Source organism: Silene latifolia, chromosome 8 (genome assembly GCF_048544455.1).
Source record: "Silene latifolia isolate original U9 population chromosome 8, ASM4854445v1, whole genome shotgun sequence".
NCBI classification, from domain to species: Eukaryota; Viridiplantae; Streptophyta; class Magnoliopsida; order Caryophyllales; family Caryophyllaceae; genus Silene; species Silene latifolia.
In genome coordinates, this window is record NC_133533.1 from 108,391,243 (window position 1) to 108,411,004 (window position 19,762).

General features: G+C 38.3%; 1 protein-coding gene across 1 annotated transcript; it reads left to right on the plus strand.

The window, feature by feature from the left end:
* The first annotated feature begins 343 nt into the window (after positions 1-343).
* Positions 344-18,701, plus strand: LOC141597250 (uncharacterized). The gene is made up of 22 exons (XM_074417628.1): positions 344-1,452; positions 2,374-2,489; positions 3,097-3,305; positions 4,614-4,733; positions 5,789-5,917; positions 6,030-6,155; positions 6,983-7,038; positions 7,136-7,232; positions 7,609-7,726; positions 8,056-8,265; positions 9,560-9,887; positions 10,678-10,771; positions 11,361-11,469; positions 11,718-11,989; positions 12,093-12,220; positions 12,785-13,019; positions 13,445-13,633; positions 13,717-13,997; positions 16,369-16,549; positions 16,706-16,948; positions 17,919-18,004; positions 18,088-18,701. Exons 1-22 carry the CDS (start codon positions 650-652, stop codon positions 18,233-18,235), a joined length of 4,278 nt encoding a protein of 1,425 aa, XP_074273729.1. The 5' UTR covers positions 344-649; the 3' UTR covers positions 18,236-18,701.
* Positions 18,702-19,762: the final 1,061 nt, after the last annotated feature.

Consider the following 19,762-nt stretch of genomic DNA (forward strand, 5'->3'; position numbering starts at 1 on the left):
AGTAATCTAAACCCAAACTAACATGTGTAAGAACAATTTTATTTTTTTATATAAGAGTTTTATAGATTTTTTTGTAATATAATTTGGTATAATATTTTTTATATTATTTTATAGAAATAATTTTGTATATATCGAGTAATAATATTGTAGATGAGTAGAAAGATTGAATTGATTTGTGAAGATAATGAATTGAATGAATATGGGTATTTATAAGAATAAAATAAAACAACCGTTGGATTCTTGGATAGTTGGAGACTTGGATCCAACGGCTACATCCGGGCCGGGCCGTGCTTGACCCGTCGTGCCAGCTCCGTGCTTCATGTCCGTTACACTATACTCAACTAACGCGGGAATTTCCCCCCTTTTTTCTCTTCCCCTTTTGACGTCACGCAATTTAATCCCTAAAACCCTAATTTTACGACAACTTTTGACAGATAATTCTCACCTCAATTCAATTCAACAAACCGTATACAACTCAATTTAATTTATTGACATCATTCGTGATTTTCACGCAATTGCTCTTTTCCCCCAAACTCAGAATTTAATTTAGGGTTTTACACTCTAACATCATCTGATTTCAAAATTCGAACATTTTTTTAATTGATTTTTCGTCGTGAATGTGATTAGATTCTGATTATACATTGCGGAAATGCTTGGGAAATGTGTAGGTTTGATTAATTTTTTGATTGTCATTTTGGCGATAAACCCTAATTTCACATTTTCCATAATTGAGGATGAAAACTCGTATTTGTTTCACGGGGATTATTCTCCGCCACCACCGGAACCACCTTCACTCCCGCCGTTACCTCCTTCGTCGACGTGCGAGGGTGATTTCAGGGGTTTTGGATCATTTGATAGTTTATGTGAGTTGAATTCTGACATAGAGTTTTTGAATGATGTGTATATAGAAGGGAATGGTAGTTTATTAATCGGTGACGACGTTAGAATAATTTGCCCTATTAGTGGTTGCTCAATTACTGTTAATTTGAGTGGGGTATTTCATTTAGGGAGGAATGCTTATATTAAGGCAGGAGCTTTATGGGTTAAAGCTAATAAAACGATTTTACGCGAGGATTCTGTTGTTGATGTGAGTGCCTTGGGGGGAGAACCTCCGGCACACACTCCTGGGACGCCCGCAGGGGTGGGGGGTGCCGGGGGAGGGCATGGAGGGCGAGGGGCTAATTGTTTGTATGATAGTCCTACGTTAGATGAGGATGTGTGGGGTGGTGATGCTTATGCGTGGTCAGAATTGAGCGAGCCTTGGAGTTTTGGGAGTCGAGGTGGGAGCACCGGTATAAATATGGATTTGGGCGGAAAAGGTGGTGGAAGGATATGGTTTAATTTGACGGATTCAATTGAGTTGAGTGGGAGTCTTGAGGCTGATGGTGGCAATGCCGGTGCCAAGGGTGGAGGAGGAGCCGGTGGGAGCATTTTCATCAAGGCTCCTAAAATGTATGCTTTGTTTGGTCCATGTTTTTGGTTAGTAGGTGTGTAGATGTATGTTTTATTAGACGTAACTGCTACTGTGACTGTTCACTGCAATCATCTCTGTTAGTTGTAATTTATTATGTGACTTTGTGGTCTGTTTCCCTAGCATATATGGTTGAAGGATCTCACTGGTTGAAGTTGAAATAATGTGCATGAAATAAAAAAAATGTGATTTTCATAACTTAACCTTATGAGGAGGGGTTTCCATGATTAGGCATTTGAATTTTGTATGTGCTGGGACTGCTGCCTTTCTTCTCATGGCTCCATAGAAAATTGTTTAATGGGCCTTTTAAAATATTGTTGTCCGTATCTATTAGGACCAACTTGGTAGAAGCAAAGTAAACCGAGACCTTCCTTGAGATTACAAACTCTGTAACAACACCAACATTGATTATTGTAGTCTTTTATTTGGTGGATGGTGGTACAAAAGCTTGAAACTCACCTTCAGGCCTCTAATTAGCGTGATGAGTAATTGAGGGATTGGTGCTGAAGTACTCATTGAAGGGGTTGGCTTACGAATATAAGCCAAGCTCCATGAGTGTTCATGCTCCTTCCTGTAGTTTTCATTAACTCGCTAGTCCATTCTCTATGATGAACATGGATGAATAGTTGAACACTGTACGAATATGTGCTATGTGATTTGTATTATAGATGAGAACGAGAGAAATAGTGAAGTGAGGCGTTTGGATATATTTCAAATTTAATCATGTATTCTCTGCGGTTAATGAGATGTGTATTAGCATATCAGCTAGTTTCTCTTCCATTGTTTTTGGGATCTGATAGGTTGAGCATTACAAGCTTATGACATCAGTCAGTGCAATATGTTTCTAGCTGTTCAATTAAAATTTATAGCCTGCACTTGTAAATATCCTCCATGAAACGCAGGACCGGAAATGGCCGGGTATCTGCATCTGGAGGTGATGGATTCGGTGGCGGCGGCGGCGGAAGAGTTTCAATCTGTATCTTTAGTAGACACGATGATCAAGAATTCCTAGTTCATGGTGATTGTCCTTTCTTGCCTTCTGTTGAATTTACTCTGATTTTTTTTGACAGGGGTGTTCAAGGTTGTCATCTAATTCAAATTGATCATACTCTGGTTAACCTTTTTGTTATTCTTATGTTTTTTTTAGTTGAGTGATTCCAGTTATGATAAATGACCTTAAAAATTCTTTCTGGCCTTGTCAGTGAACGTCCATAGCAACTAGTTAGTTTTTGTAAACTCAACAAAATTTGATTTTACCTTATATGTCTCTGTTGCTATTATTACTACTAGGAGCTCATGAGACTATGATATAATTGTTGCTGTAGACATGACAATTTGTTTGAAGACATTTCCATTTAATTTTGGGATATTTTCTTTAGCTCGTCACCTGGGATTTGCAAAATGTTTAAAGTTTAGTTACTTCATCATGTGATAATCCATATTCCACTACAAAGTTGGTCTGGAGTATAGGACATTGCAAAAGGACTTTCTGTGCCATCCTATTGTCAGACACGTGGATTGACAGATGAAATATATACCTGCAGTCGAAATTACCTATGTAAAATCTTTAACAATGTCAGGTTGTTACTGATATTTTATACAATTCATGTCCCTTACGCTTATAGGTGGAAGAAGTTTTGGCTGCCCTCAGAACTCAGGGGCTGCTGGGACGTTTTATGATGCCATACCTAGAAGGTTGATCATTGATAACTATAATTTATCGACAGACACAAATACTCTTCTGTTGGAATTTCCTAATCACCCTCTATGGACGAATGTGTATATACAAAACCAGGCAAAAGCCATTGTTCCTTTGCTCTGGAGTCGTATACAGGTACCATATTTAAGAAGTACACTTGCATCATGAATGTTTTAGTGAACAGCTTTTCAAGTTTTTTTATTCTGTTTGTGTCTCTCTCTCTTTCTCGTTTGCCAAATTGGTCTCTCTACCTCTGGGAGTATATGAATTGTTTAATATTCCATGCGGCTTCTCTATGGTAAGCTAGATATGTTTAGCTCACTTCATGATTTAACAGTGCTGCAAGTTTTTCTATCAGTCACGTGTACTCTATACTTCTATCAGTGAAGTGTACTCTACGCTTGTTACTCTACACTTGTTACTCTAGGTATATTTTGTGATTGCTTATTACTATATAATAATTCAAATTGGGCGAGGACTACCTTATACATCTAGTGATTGCAAAAACCATGTAGGGGTCATTTGCTTCATGATGTTGGAATGAAATCGATTGAAATGTGATACCATGGGGTATGAATTTAGATAACTGTATGTATGGTTCACTCTAAGTTTGTATGAATAAGGAGTGAAGTTTGAAACTTATGGGGAAGAGGGTATTGGATTCCAAGGGGGTTGGGGCGGAGTAAGAATCTTTCAAGAGTTGATAAAAAATAAATCCGCCATACTGTTTTGAGCAAATAATAGTCTGAACAATTGTGCTTAACAGGATCTTATCTGGACTTTTGAAACCTTTGTGAAGGTTTCACAATTATACATTCTAAATATTTGTTAGGGCTTTTTATGAATCTTCTCTTTTCTTTCATGGGCTATCCTGAACTACCATAAGATCAACGAAACATTGAAGTATGTTGCCATGGCGGTGTAATAATACCAAAAAGGTTACAATTGGTCTTGTGTAAGGCATCCTTGCACAAAAACTGTGTAAAATGGATCCAAATTACAAGAAAATCATGAGCCATATTAGAGTAATAGTAGTTATTAAAATAACCGTTTTACAATATACTTGTGTAAGGCCGCCTTACACGAGTATTTGTGAAAAGTTTAAGTAATAAAAGTTGGGTTTATAAATGTCGGAGACTTTTATTTTCACAAACATTGTATATGTATAAGGTAGTTTCTGTAGAAAAATCCCTCTAAAGTAATTATGTTTACTCAAAAGATGGCATAAAATATTAATGCCTTTGTAGTTGTACCTTAAATCCACAAAAGACTGATTCACATTTGCGTACAGTCTTACTTATTTGCTGTTTCTGAGATCCTGGCCAATGTGCTCATCAATTCCTATTTATTCACCGCCAGCTACTAAGCATTATTGTTGATTTGTGCTGATTGATCATATTATCTTGAATTTATTCAGTGTAAAATTTTCTGGAAATTTAATAGGTTCAAGGACTGCTAAGTTTGTCGGCTGGTGCTGCTATGACTTTTGGTCTTGCACATTATGCTACATCAGCATTTGAATTAATTGCAGAAGAGCTCCTGATGAGTGGGTCGCAAATTAAGGTAACAGTCAAATACCTCTTTCCTTAATGGGTGTCATTGCTAGATACCGTAGTTTTGGCGAGGGCCTATTGAAGGCTGATATCGACATTCTATCAGATTAAGCCTTACACGAAGAAGGGGTAGGACATAGTGATATAGAGCCACTTCCACAATAGATAATATAACACAAAATGCATGCAGGTCACTTAGACATGCAAATAGAAGACGAGGTCACGCTGCCATCATTCATGGACTCATGGTCCTCTGTATTGCTCTTTTAATGTTTATAGAAGACGAGGTCTATACTCATAAAGGTCACTTAGACATGCAAATGGCCGTTCTATAATCATCTAGTCCTGCTTCCGTGAATGGTTATTGGATTTTGTTTGATGTGGTCTTATGCAAGGCATTTATGAATTTTTCAAGTATTAGGCTGGTCATTAAATTTTGGAGGTCAATTTTTTTATTATTTAAATGAAAAAGAAAAATGTTTGATTGTGTGGAACTATGAAAGCCAGTTGCCGAGTCCATTTAGTTAAACTTCGACAGTTTGATATTCATGGACTTTTAAGCTTCACTCTTTCTGATCTTTTTGGGGCAGTCAACCAACTTAATGGCTTTTGCCAACCCTAATTTATGAATAATTATCACTTGTGCCGGGACTGTAATATAGAAAACTCAGACTTGCCTTTTTTTTTTTAAAAAAAAAAAATTTAATTTTTGTTTGGTGAGAAATATTTTTTATTTCTACATTCATTTTAGGTTATGACTTACAGAAATGAACTCTGTTCCTATGGTTAGCAAGCTAGGAATGTTATCATGGTGATGTCACTCTATGAAGCTGCTAAAAAGGACTAGAGTGTTAGTTACGAACAAGCTTAGTGTGGAGCGTGGACCAAATTATGCCACACATCCCAGTGTCCCATAAAGGCCATCAATTAGTTAAATGGCCAACGTGACTATTGTCCAACAAGTTATACATTGTTGTGTTTGTTGTAGGGAATCTCCATATCTTCCTTCAATTAACTACATATGTTTAATTCTTTCCTGACACTAATATCGTCCATCCATGTCAGGTTTATGGAGCTCTACGCATGACTGTCAAGATGCACTTAATGTTGAACTCGAAGATTTTGATCGACGGAAATGTTGATCCAATTGTTTCTACTTCCCTACTTGAAGTCAGCAATCTTTTGGTTCTAAAGGTAATTTAGCTGTAGGGTCCCTCTTCAATAGTTCAATAGCTGTTTTTGTTAACCGCTGAAAATTTTAGTATGGTGGCTCATTAACATTTTTGGTCTCTTTTCTTTTCCCCAGGGATCATCTGTAATACACTCTACTGCAAATTTGGGACTTCATGGACAAGGATACATGAATCTGTCTGGACCAGGAAATGTAGTTGAGGCTCAACGTCTGGTTCTTTCATTATTCTCCAGTATCCATGTAAGTTCTTTCACTTTGCTTGAAGATAACTGAGATGCAAGTTACTATTGACTTAATCAGCGGTTGGCATTTTGGTGTCTCTTCTGTGACAAGTATTCTGATTCTCATTGAGTGAAGGATTTGGAAAGGATACCAATATAAAATGATTAAAAATGTTTCCATTGTGTAAAGTCCAAAAATTAAAAGAAAAGTTTCATTCTTTACCAATAAATGCGACCATTCTGGCTTCTCTTGTTAACCTCACTTCAGTCAGATGTTTGAGGCATACCTGCTAATGAGGTATCGAAGTATTTGACCTCTGTTCCAAGACCAAGGTTACTGCACTATGACTATAAGCTGTTAACGGTTGAAAGACACACAATTTTTTTTCGTGGAGGTTAAAGAGCTACTAGTCATAAATACCATTGCAAAGAGAATTAGACATCCACAATGGCAGGACCTCCTTCCTAACTCCCACCATTGACGCATCATCCATCATCTAAAAATATCTATCGTCCTAAAAACTTATTCTCAAATCCCAAGTTCCCAACAATCAACTTTTTAGCTGGGACCATGGACTCCTGCCTTTTCCATTGAAAGAAACAGTGAACCAACTCCTTTATTAAGATCCTGCTTCTACAATTAGGAGCGGTCATCATACTCATCAATAAGCTGTTCTTTAAGAAACCTTTTTGACCATTGTGAATGCCTTCATGTGTCTCGAACAATTAGGCCTTTTCATTCCTCTCTTGGACCATTGTTCATGTTAATGAGTTATGTGGTGTGTTGGCTTGATATTGAATTATTGATCATGGATGTTTGGTATTATGTGTCCTTTGCATATGAAGGTTGGGGAAGAATCAGTTTTACGAGGCCCTTTGGAAAATGCAAGCACACATCTTGTGTAAGTTAATTTTATATATGTATGTATTTGTATCTGCTGTAACCTTAAGATTTCTGGCATTACCTTTTCACCACACGTTATTTTGAAATTTTTTCAGCACACCTCACCTCTACTGTGACCGAAAATGCCCGGTCGAAATTCTTCATCCGCCTGAAGATTGTAACGTGAATTCTACTCTACCTTTCACCCTCCAGGTATGTTTTTTGTGTGATAAACTGAGAGTGGCAAATGTAGCATTTTTTGTCTATTACCCACTAGCTTTTTTCCACCTTCCTTCAGATGTTTGTTGGCCTTGTTTGTTAGTAGTTGGCTTGATTTTCTCGTTTAGAAGGTCATTGTAGTTATAAAGGCAAATATCTGGAGGGATCTCTATTTTGTTAAGGCCATGCTCAGTTGCTCACATTAACAAGTGCTACTGCTGCTGTAGAAGATTACCTCACGGCAGAGATATTGGGAATTGGGATAGTCTGGTGGTGCTAATAAACTGATAGTAATTTCATCTTGAAGTTGGCGTTTTATGATGGAACTTCTGCCAAACCCCGATAACTTCGACATAGGTTATTCATGCAGGTTTGTCGCGTTGAAGATGTCAGAGTTGGGGGTTTTGTTGAAGGATCTGTTGTTCATTTTCACTGGGTCAGATCCGTAGTTATCCTACCAACGGGAGTGGTTACTGCATCCGGTTTAGGTATGCTTTTTGCTTCTTTCATGTGTCAAATTTCTATGCAAATTGTCAACTAGATAAGAAAGCTGCACTGAAGAAATATGCATGAGTGGTAATAGCCTGTTCTATCTTCATAGAGAGATCCAAATTTCAAAATACTGTACTTCCTTAGTTCCTTCGATTGTTAAGAAAATGGTTGTTAGAGTATTTTGCCCGGCCACTGTGATTCACTGATAGAACAAGAAATTAGTTCTTCACCTTGTACATTATTTGACACCCTCCTCCCTTATCTCCATGAATGATTTGCATGTATACCAGGGCAGTTTGATGATGTCAGGGCTCTATATGTGTAGGCTGTGTTGGCGGCGTGGGTCGAGGAGACCTTTCCAGCAATGGACTTGGTGGGGGTGGAGGACATGGTGGCAAAGGTGGAGATGGGTACTATGATGGTAAATTTGCCAATGGTGGTGGTTCATATGGTGACGCTGATTTGCCATGTGAACTTGGTAGTGGTAGTGGTAATACAAGCTTAGCTGGATCGGCTGCTGGTGGTGGTATCATTGGTAAGACTTGCTTTCAAGACCTTTTCATGCTGTCGTCGTTCATTTTTTACACCTCTTCTTTCCTAATCTCATTTGTTTCATGGAAGGCTGTAGTAGCAATGTGGCTTCTTAGTCTTGGATTTTAAATCTTGCAGCATAGGCAGACCATTTTGATATTCTTGTCTAGTCATAGTATTAAATCTTGGTGGCTGTCAAACAGTATCGATTGTATTTCCCTAATCTCACTAAATGCGGTCAATATCGCCTTAAAACACGGACGTGGTAAACTCCAAATGTTTATAACTCGGCCGCGTACTACTGTCGTGTCCGGTATTTAAAACTGTATCTAGTGCATGAGATCAAATATATTCAGTTAGGTTGCTTGATTATTTGTTTGTGCATTTAGAAAGGCCGTGAGTGTTTTCTCCTTATAAGCTGATAAAAAAAGCTTCAGATTTTTAAGCTTTATTATTGATTTATTTCCTTTCCATATTTCCAATGGAGCCAAAGACTCATTACTCTTTGGTTATGGATTATAATGGAATAAATCAAAATGGCTCACTAAAGTGGCTGCGCTTCTTTCTTTTGTGAAGTAGCGGTCCTTCGATGCAGTTCTCGATGCAATTTTCATTATGTGTCATTCGGAAACAACCTCTTTGTGTTTTTAACACAAGGGTAAGGCTGCGTACATCCGACCACCCCTTACCCCACAATTTGCGGGAGCCATTGAGGCACTGGGGTAATGTTGTTGTTGTTGTATTATTGATTTATTTCGCTGTAGTAATAGTATTTAACACTCTTTGGCTTCTTTGTGATCTCTCTAATCCCAGTCATATATGGTTTCACAGTTCACTACCCTTTAAATGTTGGTTGTATCCATTTTTTTCCAGACATGTATCTGCACTTTGCTGTCAAATTATCAATTATGCAGGTCTGAAACTGTTTAGTGGTGCCATGGTGGTACTGTTTTTTGTAATTTGTCTCATGTTATTAATTGTGATTTTTTAAGCCTGGTGAAATCTCTACTATTTATACGGAAAAAAGGATAACATGGACGTATGTGATTTACTGAATATGGACTTTAAAATTCTTTGATGATGCATCTATATGCCTTGAGGTTGTTCGAAGCCTGTGAAAATCTATCTCCACTTTGATTGCTGTAGACTTGTCCAAAATTTTCAAATCTATCCTTTGAAAATTATTCATTTAATATGTTTTAATTGTTTTTCTTCACTTTCTGATGGTCTATCAGTTATATCACTGATTGCCTACTTTTATGTTGCCCCTCCCATTATTTTCTTATTGGTCTTCACAGTAATGGGTTCGCTGGAGCACTCGTTGCCAACTTTGTCAATTTATGGCTTAATAAATGCTGATGGAGACAGTTATGATGACCGGATCAGGAAGCAAGACATTGGAATGTTTTCAAACATTGGACCAGGAGGTGGTTCTGGTGGAACCATCCTAATGTTTGTTCAATATTTAGCGCTTGAGAGTTCTTCTGCTCTTTCTGCTGTCGGCGGGACTGGAAGTCCATATGGTGGTAGCGGTGGTGGAGGGCGGATTCATTTTCAGTGGGCAGATATTCCTGTTGGGGATGAGTACCACCCTATAGCTAGTGTCTTCGGGAATATCCTTGTTCGGTTAGTTTCAACCATATGAGCAAATACCTTTTTCTGTTACTGGTCTTTGATCTAAATGTTTCCAACTACTATTCCCTTTTCATGGTTTTTTTTATAAATTACGGAAATATTCAATTTATGTTAATCCTTTCCCGGTTTCCCCTGTTTGGCTGTCTAGAGAAGTACTCCCTCCTTTTCACTATGACCATCCTGCTTTCCATTTTCGGCTGTTCCACTAAGATGTTCCTCTTTCCTTTTTGACACAAAATGTGTGGCTAATATTACCCCATCACTCACATCCTTCCTTAAATAAGAACCACATTTTCGTTTTCCCTTAAATATATTGTGCCCAAAAGTAATAGGAACATTATAGTGGGGCGGGGAGTGACTATCTTGCTTATGACCAAGCACAAAGGTTTTCTACAAATTGCTTAGGTAGTTAAAATAGAGTATTTAAACTTGGGAACTGAGGTTTTTTTTACCATTCCTTATTGGGGCAAGTTATTCATTTTAGTTTCTTTGTGGATGGGTATAGTTTCTTTAAAGGCTTATGCATTTAGTGTTTGTATTGTTACTCAAATTATGTGAATTTTGTTTCTTTGCAAAGTTATGTTATGTTGCTAGTGCTGCCTATATCAACAGGATAGGGCCACTATGTAATTTGTAGCAACGGGGAACGATTACAATCTTGTGCCCTTTTAGTTTTTGTCGGTGGTGGTACTTTCAGAAAGAAAAATATCCGAAGTTTCTAGGACTATGGTTGACTAGCGAGTAAATTTTCACCATTTTGTCTGCCTTTTATTTATGATAGGGGTGGATCAGGCAGAAGTCCAGGGCATTCTGGAGAAGGAGGAACTATCACTGGAAAGGCATGCCCGGTCGGGCTACATGGGATCTTTTGTGAGGTAGGTTTTCTGTTTTCCTTTTGATGCGATTTCTTTGTTGCCTCTAGCATTATTTTGGAACGTTTCTCTAAGGGAACTTAATTGAAGCTTTTTTTTTCCAACTGAGGGTGTGGGTAAGGTGGATTGTGACCTTAAGAGTGACATAGGGACTACTTGGCAGTTGGCACTGATGAAAGTATGCAGAGTGAAGAAGTAGTTAGCATTCATGTAGACGTCTAACTTGAATTTGTATGATGTTTCACCATATGTATATCTCAAATTTCCCTTTTCAGTTTAGTTTCTCTTTTCTCCTCTCTTCCTTTATTTACTTCTCCATTCTTACAATCGTTTACTTAGGTTCATGTTAGCTTATCCAGAATTCTATAGGAATTGAGGCTTTGGTTATAATGTTCCTTGTTGACGAATCTTTTCGGTCATCACGATTCTTGAGAAAGTCTTAGAATTGTACTTACTAATGTTAGCTACTGCATGCACTTACTTAGCCTGTGAAATATCTAAACTTGATGGTATTAGCTAGCTATTAGGGAATGTTTAGAACTTTTCTTCATTGTATCTCAATTTTTACTCTCTGGAACGTTATTATTTGCAGGAATGTCCTGTTGGCACATTCAAAAATATTTCTGGATCTGATACAGGCCTTTGTCGTAAGTGCCCTGCAAATGATCTCCCAGGCCGTGGCATATTTATTGGCGTCAGAGGTACATTTTACCCTGAATGTGACTTTTCTGGCATTTTAATAATCGAGGTACATTTTACCTTAAATGTGACTTTTCTGCCACATTTAATATTCGAGGTCATTTTGTGCGGCAGAGAATCTTGGGAATGTTTTTTTTTTTTTTTTTTCTTTTTTTTTTTGGGTTTAACAGTTGTCTGCTTTTAGTTACTAATAAGATTTCAGATAAGAAGCTTATAACATTCCCTCCTGTTCGATTATTATGTATAACAGGCGGTGTTACTGAAACTCCCTGCCCTTACAAGTGCATATCAGACAGGTATCACTTGCCATATTGTTGGACAACATTGGAGGAGTTAATGTATGCCTTTGGTGGGCCTTGGTGGTTTGGCTTTTCCCTCTTGAGCCTCCTCGTACTCTTGGCTTTGTTTCTCAGTGTTGCAAGGATGAAATTTGCTTCAGGTGATGAACCGCCAGGTTTATTACCACCTCGGCGACGCACACAGTTAGACCATTCATTTCCCTTCCTCGAGTCCTTGAATGAGGTTGACCGTTGACACCTATAGTGGTGGAACTTTGTTTTATGCTAGATTTCAGCAGAATTTTCATGTTGTGTCTGACCAAATGTTAACAATCCTTGTGTTTCAGGTGATGGAGACAAACAGAAATGAGGAAACACAAAGCCATGTTCATAGAATGTATTTTCTTGGTCCAAATACGTTCAGTGACCCATGGCATCTACCTCATTCACCTCCTGATCAAGTGGTAGAGATAGTGTATGGTTTTACTCGATTTCGTGTTGATGTATACCTATTTTCTGTGTGTATCATTCTGTAGTAAGTATATACACTTTCACATTTAGGGGGCATTTGGTATGGGCTTTTTATGAAAGGGTAAGGGATTAAAATGCAAGCATTACCTTTTTTTATGTTTGTTTCACCTAGTTTCTCATTCCCTTCCCCTTCTCCAACTCCCCATTCCCCCAAACTCCTCTACATCCATTCCCCACACCCTCCCAAGAATACCCATTTCCTTTACCCCCTCAAGCACTAAGCACCCATTTTATCCACAAACACCCATAACCATCATCACCTCCCACTTCATATTTTAGAGATCAAATAAAACAATAATTTTGATTATTCATTTGCTGTTCTTGCTTTACATTCAAAGTGTACTGTTCCATAAAGATTTTTTCTTCTGTGGCTATGGCATGATGGTTATTATTGTTTGTTTCATTTCTTTAATGAAAATATATATTCCTGACATCCCATTGATCAGCTGGATTGGTTTAGTTATTTATTTATTGTGGAATCATAGAAGTTCAACTGTTCAATTTGCAGGTATGAAGACGCATTTATCCGCTTTGTTGATGAGATCAATGGTGTAGCTTCTTATCAGTGGTGGGAAGGGTCTGTGTACGGCATTCTCTCTCTAATGGCATATCCACTAGCATGGTCATGGTTGCAGTGGCGAAGAAGGAAGAAATTGCAGCGACTGCGGGAGTTTGTCCGTTCAGAATATGATCATTCATGTTTGCGGTCCTGTCGCTCCCGTGCTCTTTATGAAGGGCTTAAGGTAATTGAAACTCCAAATGTCTCAAAAGATTCTAAATGCTTGTGAAGTAATTGACAAGCGTTCTGTTTTTCATCACGGGTCTTACAAAAACAGTCTTATCTTAAAGGGAGGGAAGTATACAATAGCATTTCCTCAATGCACTTCAGCAGGAATATGTATAGCCACTCTGACTCGATTGGAAATTGGGCTACCGGCATGGGAGTGTATTCAAGTGTGGACCGCTGCAATTTTATGCAAAATCCTCATGTTTTGGGTTTAAGTAAATTATTCAAGAGTCATACCTCATACCCATATCCCGTGTCTGATGTGAGAGTGAGACACGGGTACTCCGGGTAATATTACGAGTCCGGAGTAACATAGTGTGTAGTTAAATCACTTACATACAATCTGTTCAAAAATGAAATTGACTTGATGTACTGGAACAGCTATCTGCCACCTCAGATTTGATGCTAGCATTCCTGGATTTCTACTTAGGCGGAGATGAGAAACGGTCTGATCTTCCTTCTTGTCTACAACAACGCTTACCCTTGACACTAATTTTTGGAGGTGATGGGAGTTATATGGCTCCGTTCTCTCTTCACAATGATAATGTGCTAACAAGCCTTATAAGCCAGGTGATATTAATTACCTTTGCATACTCTGAAACTATATCTTTTGTAAATGCTTTAAGAGTGTAATGTCTTTGCTATTATTTCAGTCTGTTCCATCCACACTATGGTATCGATTTGTAGCTTCTCTCAATGCTCAACTGCGTTTGGTTCGACGTGGTCAACTAAAGATGACTTTTAAATTCATTGTCGAATGGCTTGAAACCATTGCAAACCCAGCCCTTGGTAGACATGGCTTGAGAGTTGATCTGGCTTGGTTTCAGCAGACTGCTGATGCTTATTCTCAGTTTGGGCTTGTCGTGAGCCAAGCTAGAATGCAGGTCCCTAATGGTAGTCTCAATGGATACCCAGCTCCAAAACCATCAACAAGGTAACATTTCCTATTCGCAAGTTATAGTATCAGTACTGAGATATACAATACATATGTGAATTTGAAAGTTCTGATGCAAGTTTGTTTCTTTCTTGTTGATCGTCACTTCAACATCCCCAAAACCTATATGTAAAGAAGATGTTGACTAGCTAAGGCCTAAGGTGGTAAAGTCAATGGTTGGTGGTTCTCATGGGTTGGGTTCAAACCCATCACATCAAAATTTCCCCTATTGGTCCTTTACGCTAACCAAGTGTCATTACAATATTACAATAACAACTTCACCTCAGTACCACAACGGATCCTATAATAAAGAAGATGTTGACTAGCTAAGCCCTGAGGTCATAAAGTCAATGGGTGGTGGTACTCATGAGTTGGGTTCAAACCCATCCAACATCAAAATTGCCTCTATTGGTCCCTTTACGCCAACCAAGTGTCATTACAATAAAACTTCACCCAAGTATCACTACGGTTCCCACTCATAGCGTGGTAACATGTATCGGATGTACGCAGACTTATCTATTATTAACAAATCAATAGCATGTTTCTTGACAACTTGTAATGGATATTGCATGTTTCATCGAATGATTGATATTAATAAAAAAGAGGCGTAACCAGTTTAGCAAACCACTTTGCTTTATTCCATCGTAATCTCGAACCAAAGAATAGTAAATCTTCTAGAACCAAAGAATACTAAGGCCCTGTTTGGTAAACAGCGGATTAATTTCAGCATAAGCATATTGCAATAGCAGATTATAAATGGCAGATTTTATCAGAAGGTTTGACTAGCATATTATAATTAGCAGAATTAATTTGAGTGTTTGGTAATTAGCAGATTACGATTAGTAGATTGTTAACTTTCTTTGTAAAATAGAGTAAAATTTCCTATTTTACAATATGCTAACCAATATGCTATTGTAAAACAGCATATTGTAAAACAGCATATTGACCCCAAATATGCTATTTCAATATGCTGTTTACCAAACACTAAAATTAGCATATTGATTGGTCAAACATGCTAAAACCCTTGAATATGCTAAAAATTGGCCAATATGCCGTTTACCAAACAACGCCTAAATCTTTGGCTCCACTAAATTTGAAAGAACTATGGACTATGGAGTAATATCACAGAGAAGATGACTTGGTTTAGCCTGGCCATACCTTTTAAGTTGCTCTACATGTATGCAACTCGCTGTGATGCCCGGACTTGGATACGAGGATCCGACACGGGTACGGATCCGAGTGTCGGATCCTTGAAATCTCAAAAACAAGGACTCGGATACGAGGATCCAAATTTAAATTTGGACTCGGCTAATTTTTTTTTTTTTTTTTCCTGAAAAAATTGATTATTAGTTAAGAAAATATAAAGAAAAGAAAGGAAAAGTAGTTTCTTCATGTTTAACATGAATGAAGACTTTATTACAGCATTAAATTCATGTCAAGATCACTCTTGATATAGAGCTGCTGTACAAAACAGAGGTTAAAAACAAAACACTCTCACACCGATTTCTCATAGAAGGATCCGTCAAGGATCCATGTCCGGATCCTGTCCACCGGATCCTCAGGGTCAGGTGAAGAGTCTGAGCATCACAGTATGCAAGTTTGTTTACTGCTGAAAGCCTGAAACTAGTAGATTTGGTCGTGCTGAGATGGGCGGTGTATTGCTATGAAGGTTTCTCTTCTGATTTGTGATCAGAAAAATTTAGGAATACAACTCTCAGGAGTATTAGTCAACTATTCCAAAAGCAAACAATGACAATTATTCTACCCTAATGCAAACTTGCTGCTTTGTAGTTTCATAAGCAATCATGGTTTTAAAAAGGTGTGAGGTGCTAGGTGCCTAAGGTCGGAGGAAACAAAGAGTAAGCCGTGAGGCGAAGGTGTGCGCCTTATAGAGAGGCGCACAGTTATTACAAATAAAAGTGATGTTTTTATGCTGTATTTCTCTTTTTTTTTTTTTTTTTTTTTTTTTTCGGATTCTAAAGAGGGTTTACGTGTAAAGGAGTAAACCTTAAGGATTATTGAAGAGATGGGCATAACAAAAGGACGAGGAGAAAAAAATATTTGCGCCTCGATGGATGTGCCCTTGTCTATAAGGCGCACTTAAGGCTAATCCAGGCGTTTTGGCTCGCGCCTCACTAAGACTTGGGCTTAAGCGCACCTGAGGTGTGCTTTTTAAAACTAAGCCTTTTTGGTTTATTCCGTTACACCAAAGCCAAAGCATAGTCTATCTCCTATTCTCCTGGGCTTCCAACAAAACGGGTATCGAAATTAGATGTAGAGAGAAATCCAAATTTGTATTTTGCTTTAACAAATTTGTCTTGCATTCTTTGTGGCATGTTGATGGTCTGAATAATATTTTTTGGAACTGCAGGATTCCTAGAGGTAAGCAGCTGGACCATCCAGTAGACAATGAACAAATTTTGACGAATAGGAAGATATCTGGGTTCATTCTCCAACCAGACAACTGCATGCACATGCTTGAAGACGGAAATAACATTTTTTATCGTCTGATGAACTTCATATTACGTAACACCAAGCCAGTTGGTCATCAGGTACTGCCAAGTTCCGATGCTTTTTTTTGCAATTGGAGTGCATTGTGAGAAATACTTGGTATATCAGGATGTTCATATATTCTACCAATAATCTGAACATTTTACGTTGTTTTGTTTGTTCGATAAACTTCTTATATTCTTATGTGATTGGTGCAGGATTTGATCGGACTCGCCCTTTCTATTTTATTATTGGGAGACTTTAGCCTTGTCTTGCTGACACTAATTGAGCTATATTCTACATCACTTTTGGTCTTTTTCTTGGTCCTATTTATCCTACCCCTTGGAATATTTCTTCCATTTCCAGCCGGTATAAATGCATTGTTTAGCAGGGGCCCCGGAAAATCTGCGGGTCTTGCTCGCATTCATGGTCTTTGGAACATCACATCCTTGATCAATGTGGTATATATGCACTTCCCTTCTCTGTATGGAATTTGGTGTTCACCCTCTTATGTTTAGCTTGCTACCTTTTTTATTTGTTTGACCTTATCCTAGCAACATTTTCCTTTGAAGGGCTCATGTCAGCGTTCTTGCTGTTGTTTAGTGTGTATCGCCAGTTCATGGAATGTAAACAAGTCAAAGTTTTTACGGTTGAATAGTCATTTCATCTAGGAAGATTTTCCACGTTGGTAAACATTTTGGAGTTAATGGAGCGAGGGGGGGCTAGTAGTGGCTGCCGTCCCACAAGCAATGAAATCTACTCCTCCATTACATTCAATTCTATAAATATGTTTTTTGCACAATGTTTTAGGTTAAGAGTATAAGTGGGCACCCTTTCACTTCTCCCACCAAATAAGCACAGTAAGAGTACTTGAGTCTTTTATGAAGAGAAATCACCTAGATATTGAAAGGTATAGAATTGATTGAAATATCCAAATAAGGAATATGTATGAATGGGAAGGGAGGAATATGAAATTTCAATTTTTTCTGTTTATCCCTCTTAATAATTTATCCTGGCTCAATCGCGGTCTAATTGTATAAGGGTGTAACAAAACCAAGATTTTGTTTTATCACAATTCCTTATATAATGTTGATGTTTCTGAAAATTCACCTTATTATTTAATGTTGATTTTTGCACTTTAATATTCAGATAAATTCTACTATGTTTATAACCTAGGTCACCGAGGCGAGACATTATTTCCGGGCACCAAAGTGGACTAAGTTCGAATGTCGGGACACCAAAGTGATTGTCTCAGTATAAAAAAGAGCCGTTTCATCTACCTAGGCTCACATGGTCACTATTATCAGTATATTGTGGTTGAAATATCGCATTTCGTCAAGTCTAGACAGTTAGGTTTTACTTGCAATTCACGTGTTCATTTGGAAGTGATCATATCTTTTCTGAATTAGGATTCTTGGCCATTAATTGTAGGTAATTGCATTGATTTCCGGATGTGTTTATTACAAAATTCAAAGGAGCAACAAACCCACGGGCATACATTCCTTGAATTTCAGCAGGCAAGTAAAATTGTGGTATTGAGGTTTACTTAAGTTGTCACTGTATTTGTATATGCCGTTTTTAACAGTATTGAGGCTTGCAGGGAGGAAAATGAATGGTGGTTGCTACCTTCTAGTTTACTTTTATGCAAGCTTCTCGAGTCCCGAGTTATTGATTATCATATAGCCAACCAAGAGATTTCAGATTTGACCTTATACAGCGAAGACCCTGATTTACTATGGCAGTCTTAGCATGTCTGTTATCTTTAGGAGTCCATGTCACTCAAAACTCGATTTGCTGTGAAAACACCCATATTTTTGGTCTACAATGAAGAGACGTGTCTTGTCTGACATGCGACATTCCTGATATGTGGCAAGTCGAAGTAACATAGCTCGGAGTGCATACCAAGCGGAAGCCACCTCAACTTTTGGACATTGTTCGTTATTGCCAACATGTGCATTTTGAGAGTATTTATACATTAGTTAGGTTATTAATTGTGCGAAAGGAGGGAGGGGGTCGACATTCTTTAGAAAGTTCAGTGCACAACTGCATTTTTACATGGATGTGCTGTAAATAACTTCTTGTACAGAAAGCAGAACAAGAGTGTAATTGTTTGCTCGATTTCATTTGCCTTTGCTGTAATGGGAGACACAATAGCGATTTTTATGCTAATGGATCTCAAATCAGGTCGTCACCATTTGATGACTTGACCAGCTATGATTTATCCCTCCTTGATATTTTATGCTTTGTAATCGTCTCGTGCTTGTTTTATAGGTAAGCAATTCCTGAAGAAAATTACGATGCTCGATGATATGATCCTAGATGTTACGATATCGTCCCTAAATAGTAGCTGGCTTGCGTTCGTTAATAATTGTTTTGTTTTATCAATTTCTGGAATTTTTTTTTTTGGCTTGCGTTCGCTAATTAATCTTGTTCAGTGATCACATTGGTTGGTAATCACTACTAGCAGAGGTGGCCATCTTGCTGGGCCGAGCCAGCCCCAGTAGACCCAGGACCAGCCCAGAACAAAAAAACCAATTTTCTTCTTTATGGCAGGCTTGGTGGTGAAGTTTGGCCCTGTACTGGCTCGGTTGTGGGGCTTTGCCGGGCTGAGATGGGAGGCGGCCACACAGGCCTTCACCTTGGAAAGACGGCCAACAGTAGGCTGGGCGCGGCCCAAACTGCCACCTTTACTTATAAGTGATTCACTTCCAATGCTTTGCGTAACGTTGTCTTATGAGGAAAAAGACGGTAGAGAGAGAAAATCCCCCTCCCCCCTCTCTCTACCTTTCGTAATTCTCTATCCAGTAGGTCTCACGAGAATTGAGATACCGTCTCTCACTAATTTAGTGGGAGACATAATAGGGAAAAAAATTCAGTGGGCCCCTCACCCCATCATGTGAGAGGTCTCTCAATAACACTATCGAGAGACCGTTTCTCCGAAATTTTTGTGTTCTCAATAAATCAAACCTAATCACCGCTCATCACTGCCTGGGTTGTTCGTTCAGTCGGTAATTGAGGTCGATCTCCGGCGGTCTTTAAACTTCCCATGCTTTTACTTATCTCTTAGGTTTTCTCTTATATTTTTATCCTGCTTTGATCTTAGTTTAATCGTCTGTTAATACTAGTTCCTCCTTTGTTTTTCCTCTTTGTTTGTGAGTTGATGTCGGCCTTTCCCTGGGTTTTACAAGATTTCCAGTCTTCTTTATTTTTGTTTTTGGTAAAATCCAGGATATAATTAGTGGCTTTCTTAGATGGATTATCAGTTCTTGCTTTTT

Bases quoted from the DNA above. Each gene is read 5' to 3' on its own strand.
- LOC141597250 (XM_074417628.1), top strand. From the start codon at position 650: ATGCTTGGGAAATGTGTAGGTTTGATTAATTTTTTGATTGTCATTTTG. The intron at 2,490-3,096 runs GTGATTGTCCTT...TTACGCTTATAG, and splicing joins TCAAGAATTCCTAGTTCATG to GTGGAAGAAGTTTTGGCTGC. The intron at 8,266-9,559 runs GTAAGACTTGCT...TGGTCTTCACAG, and splicing joins TGCTGGTGGTGGTATCATTG to TAATGGGTTCGCTGGAGCAC.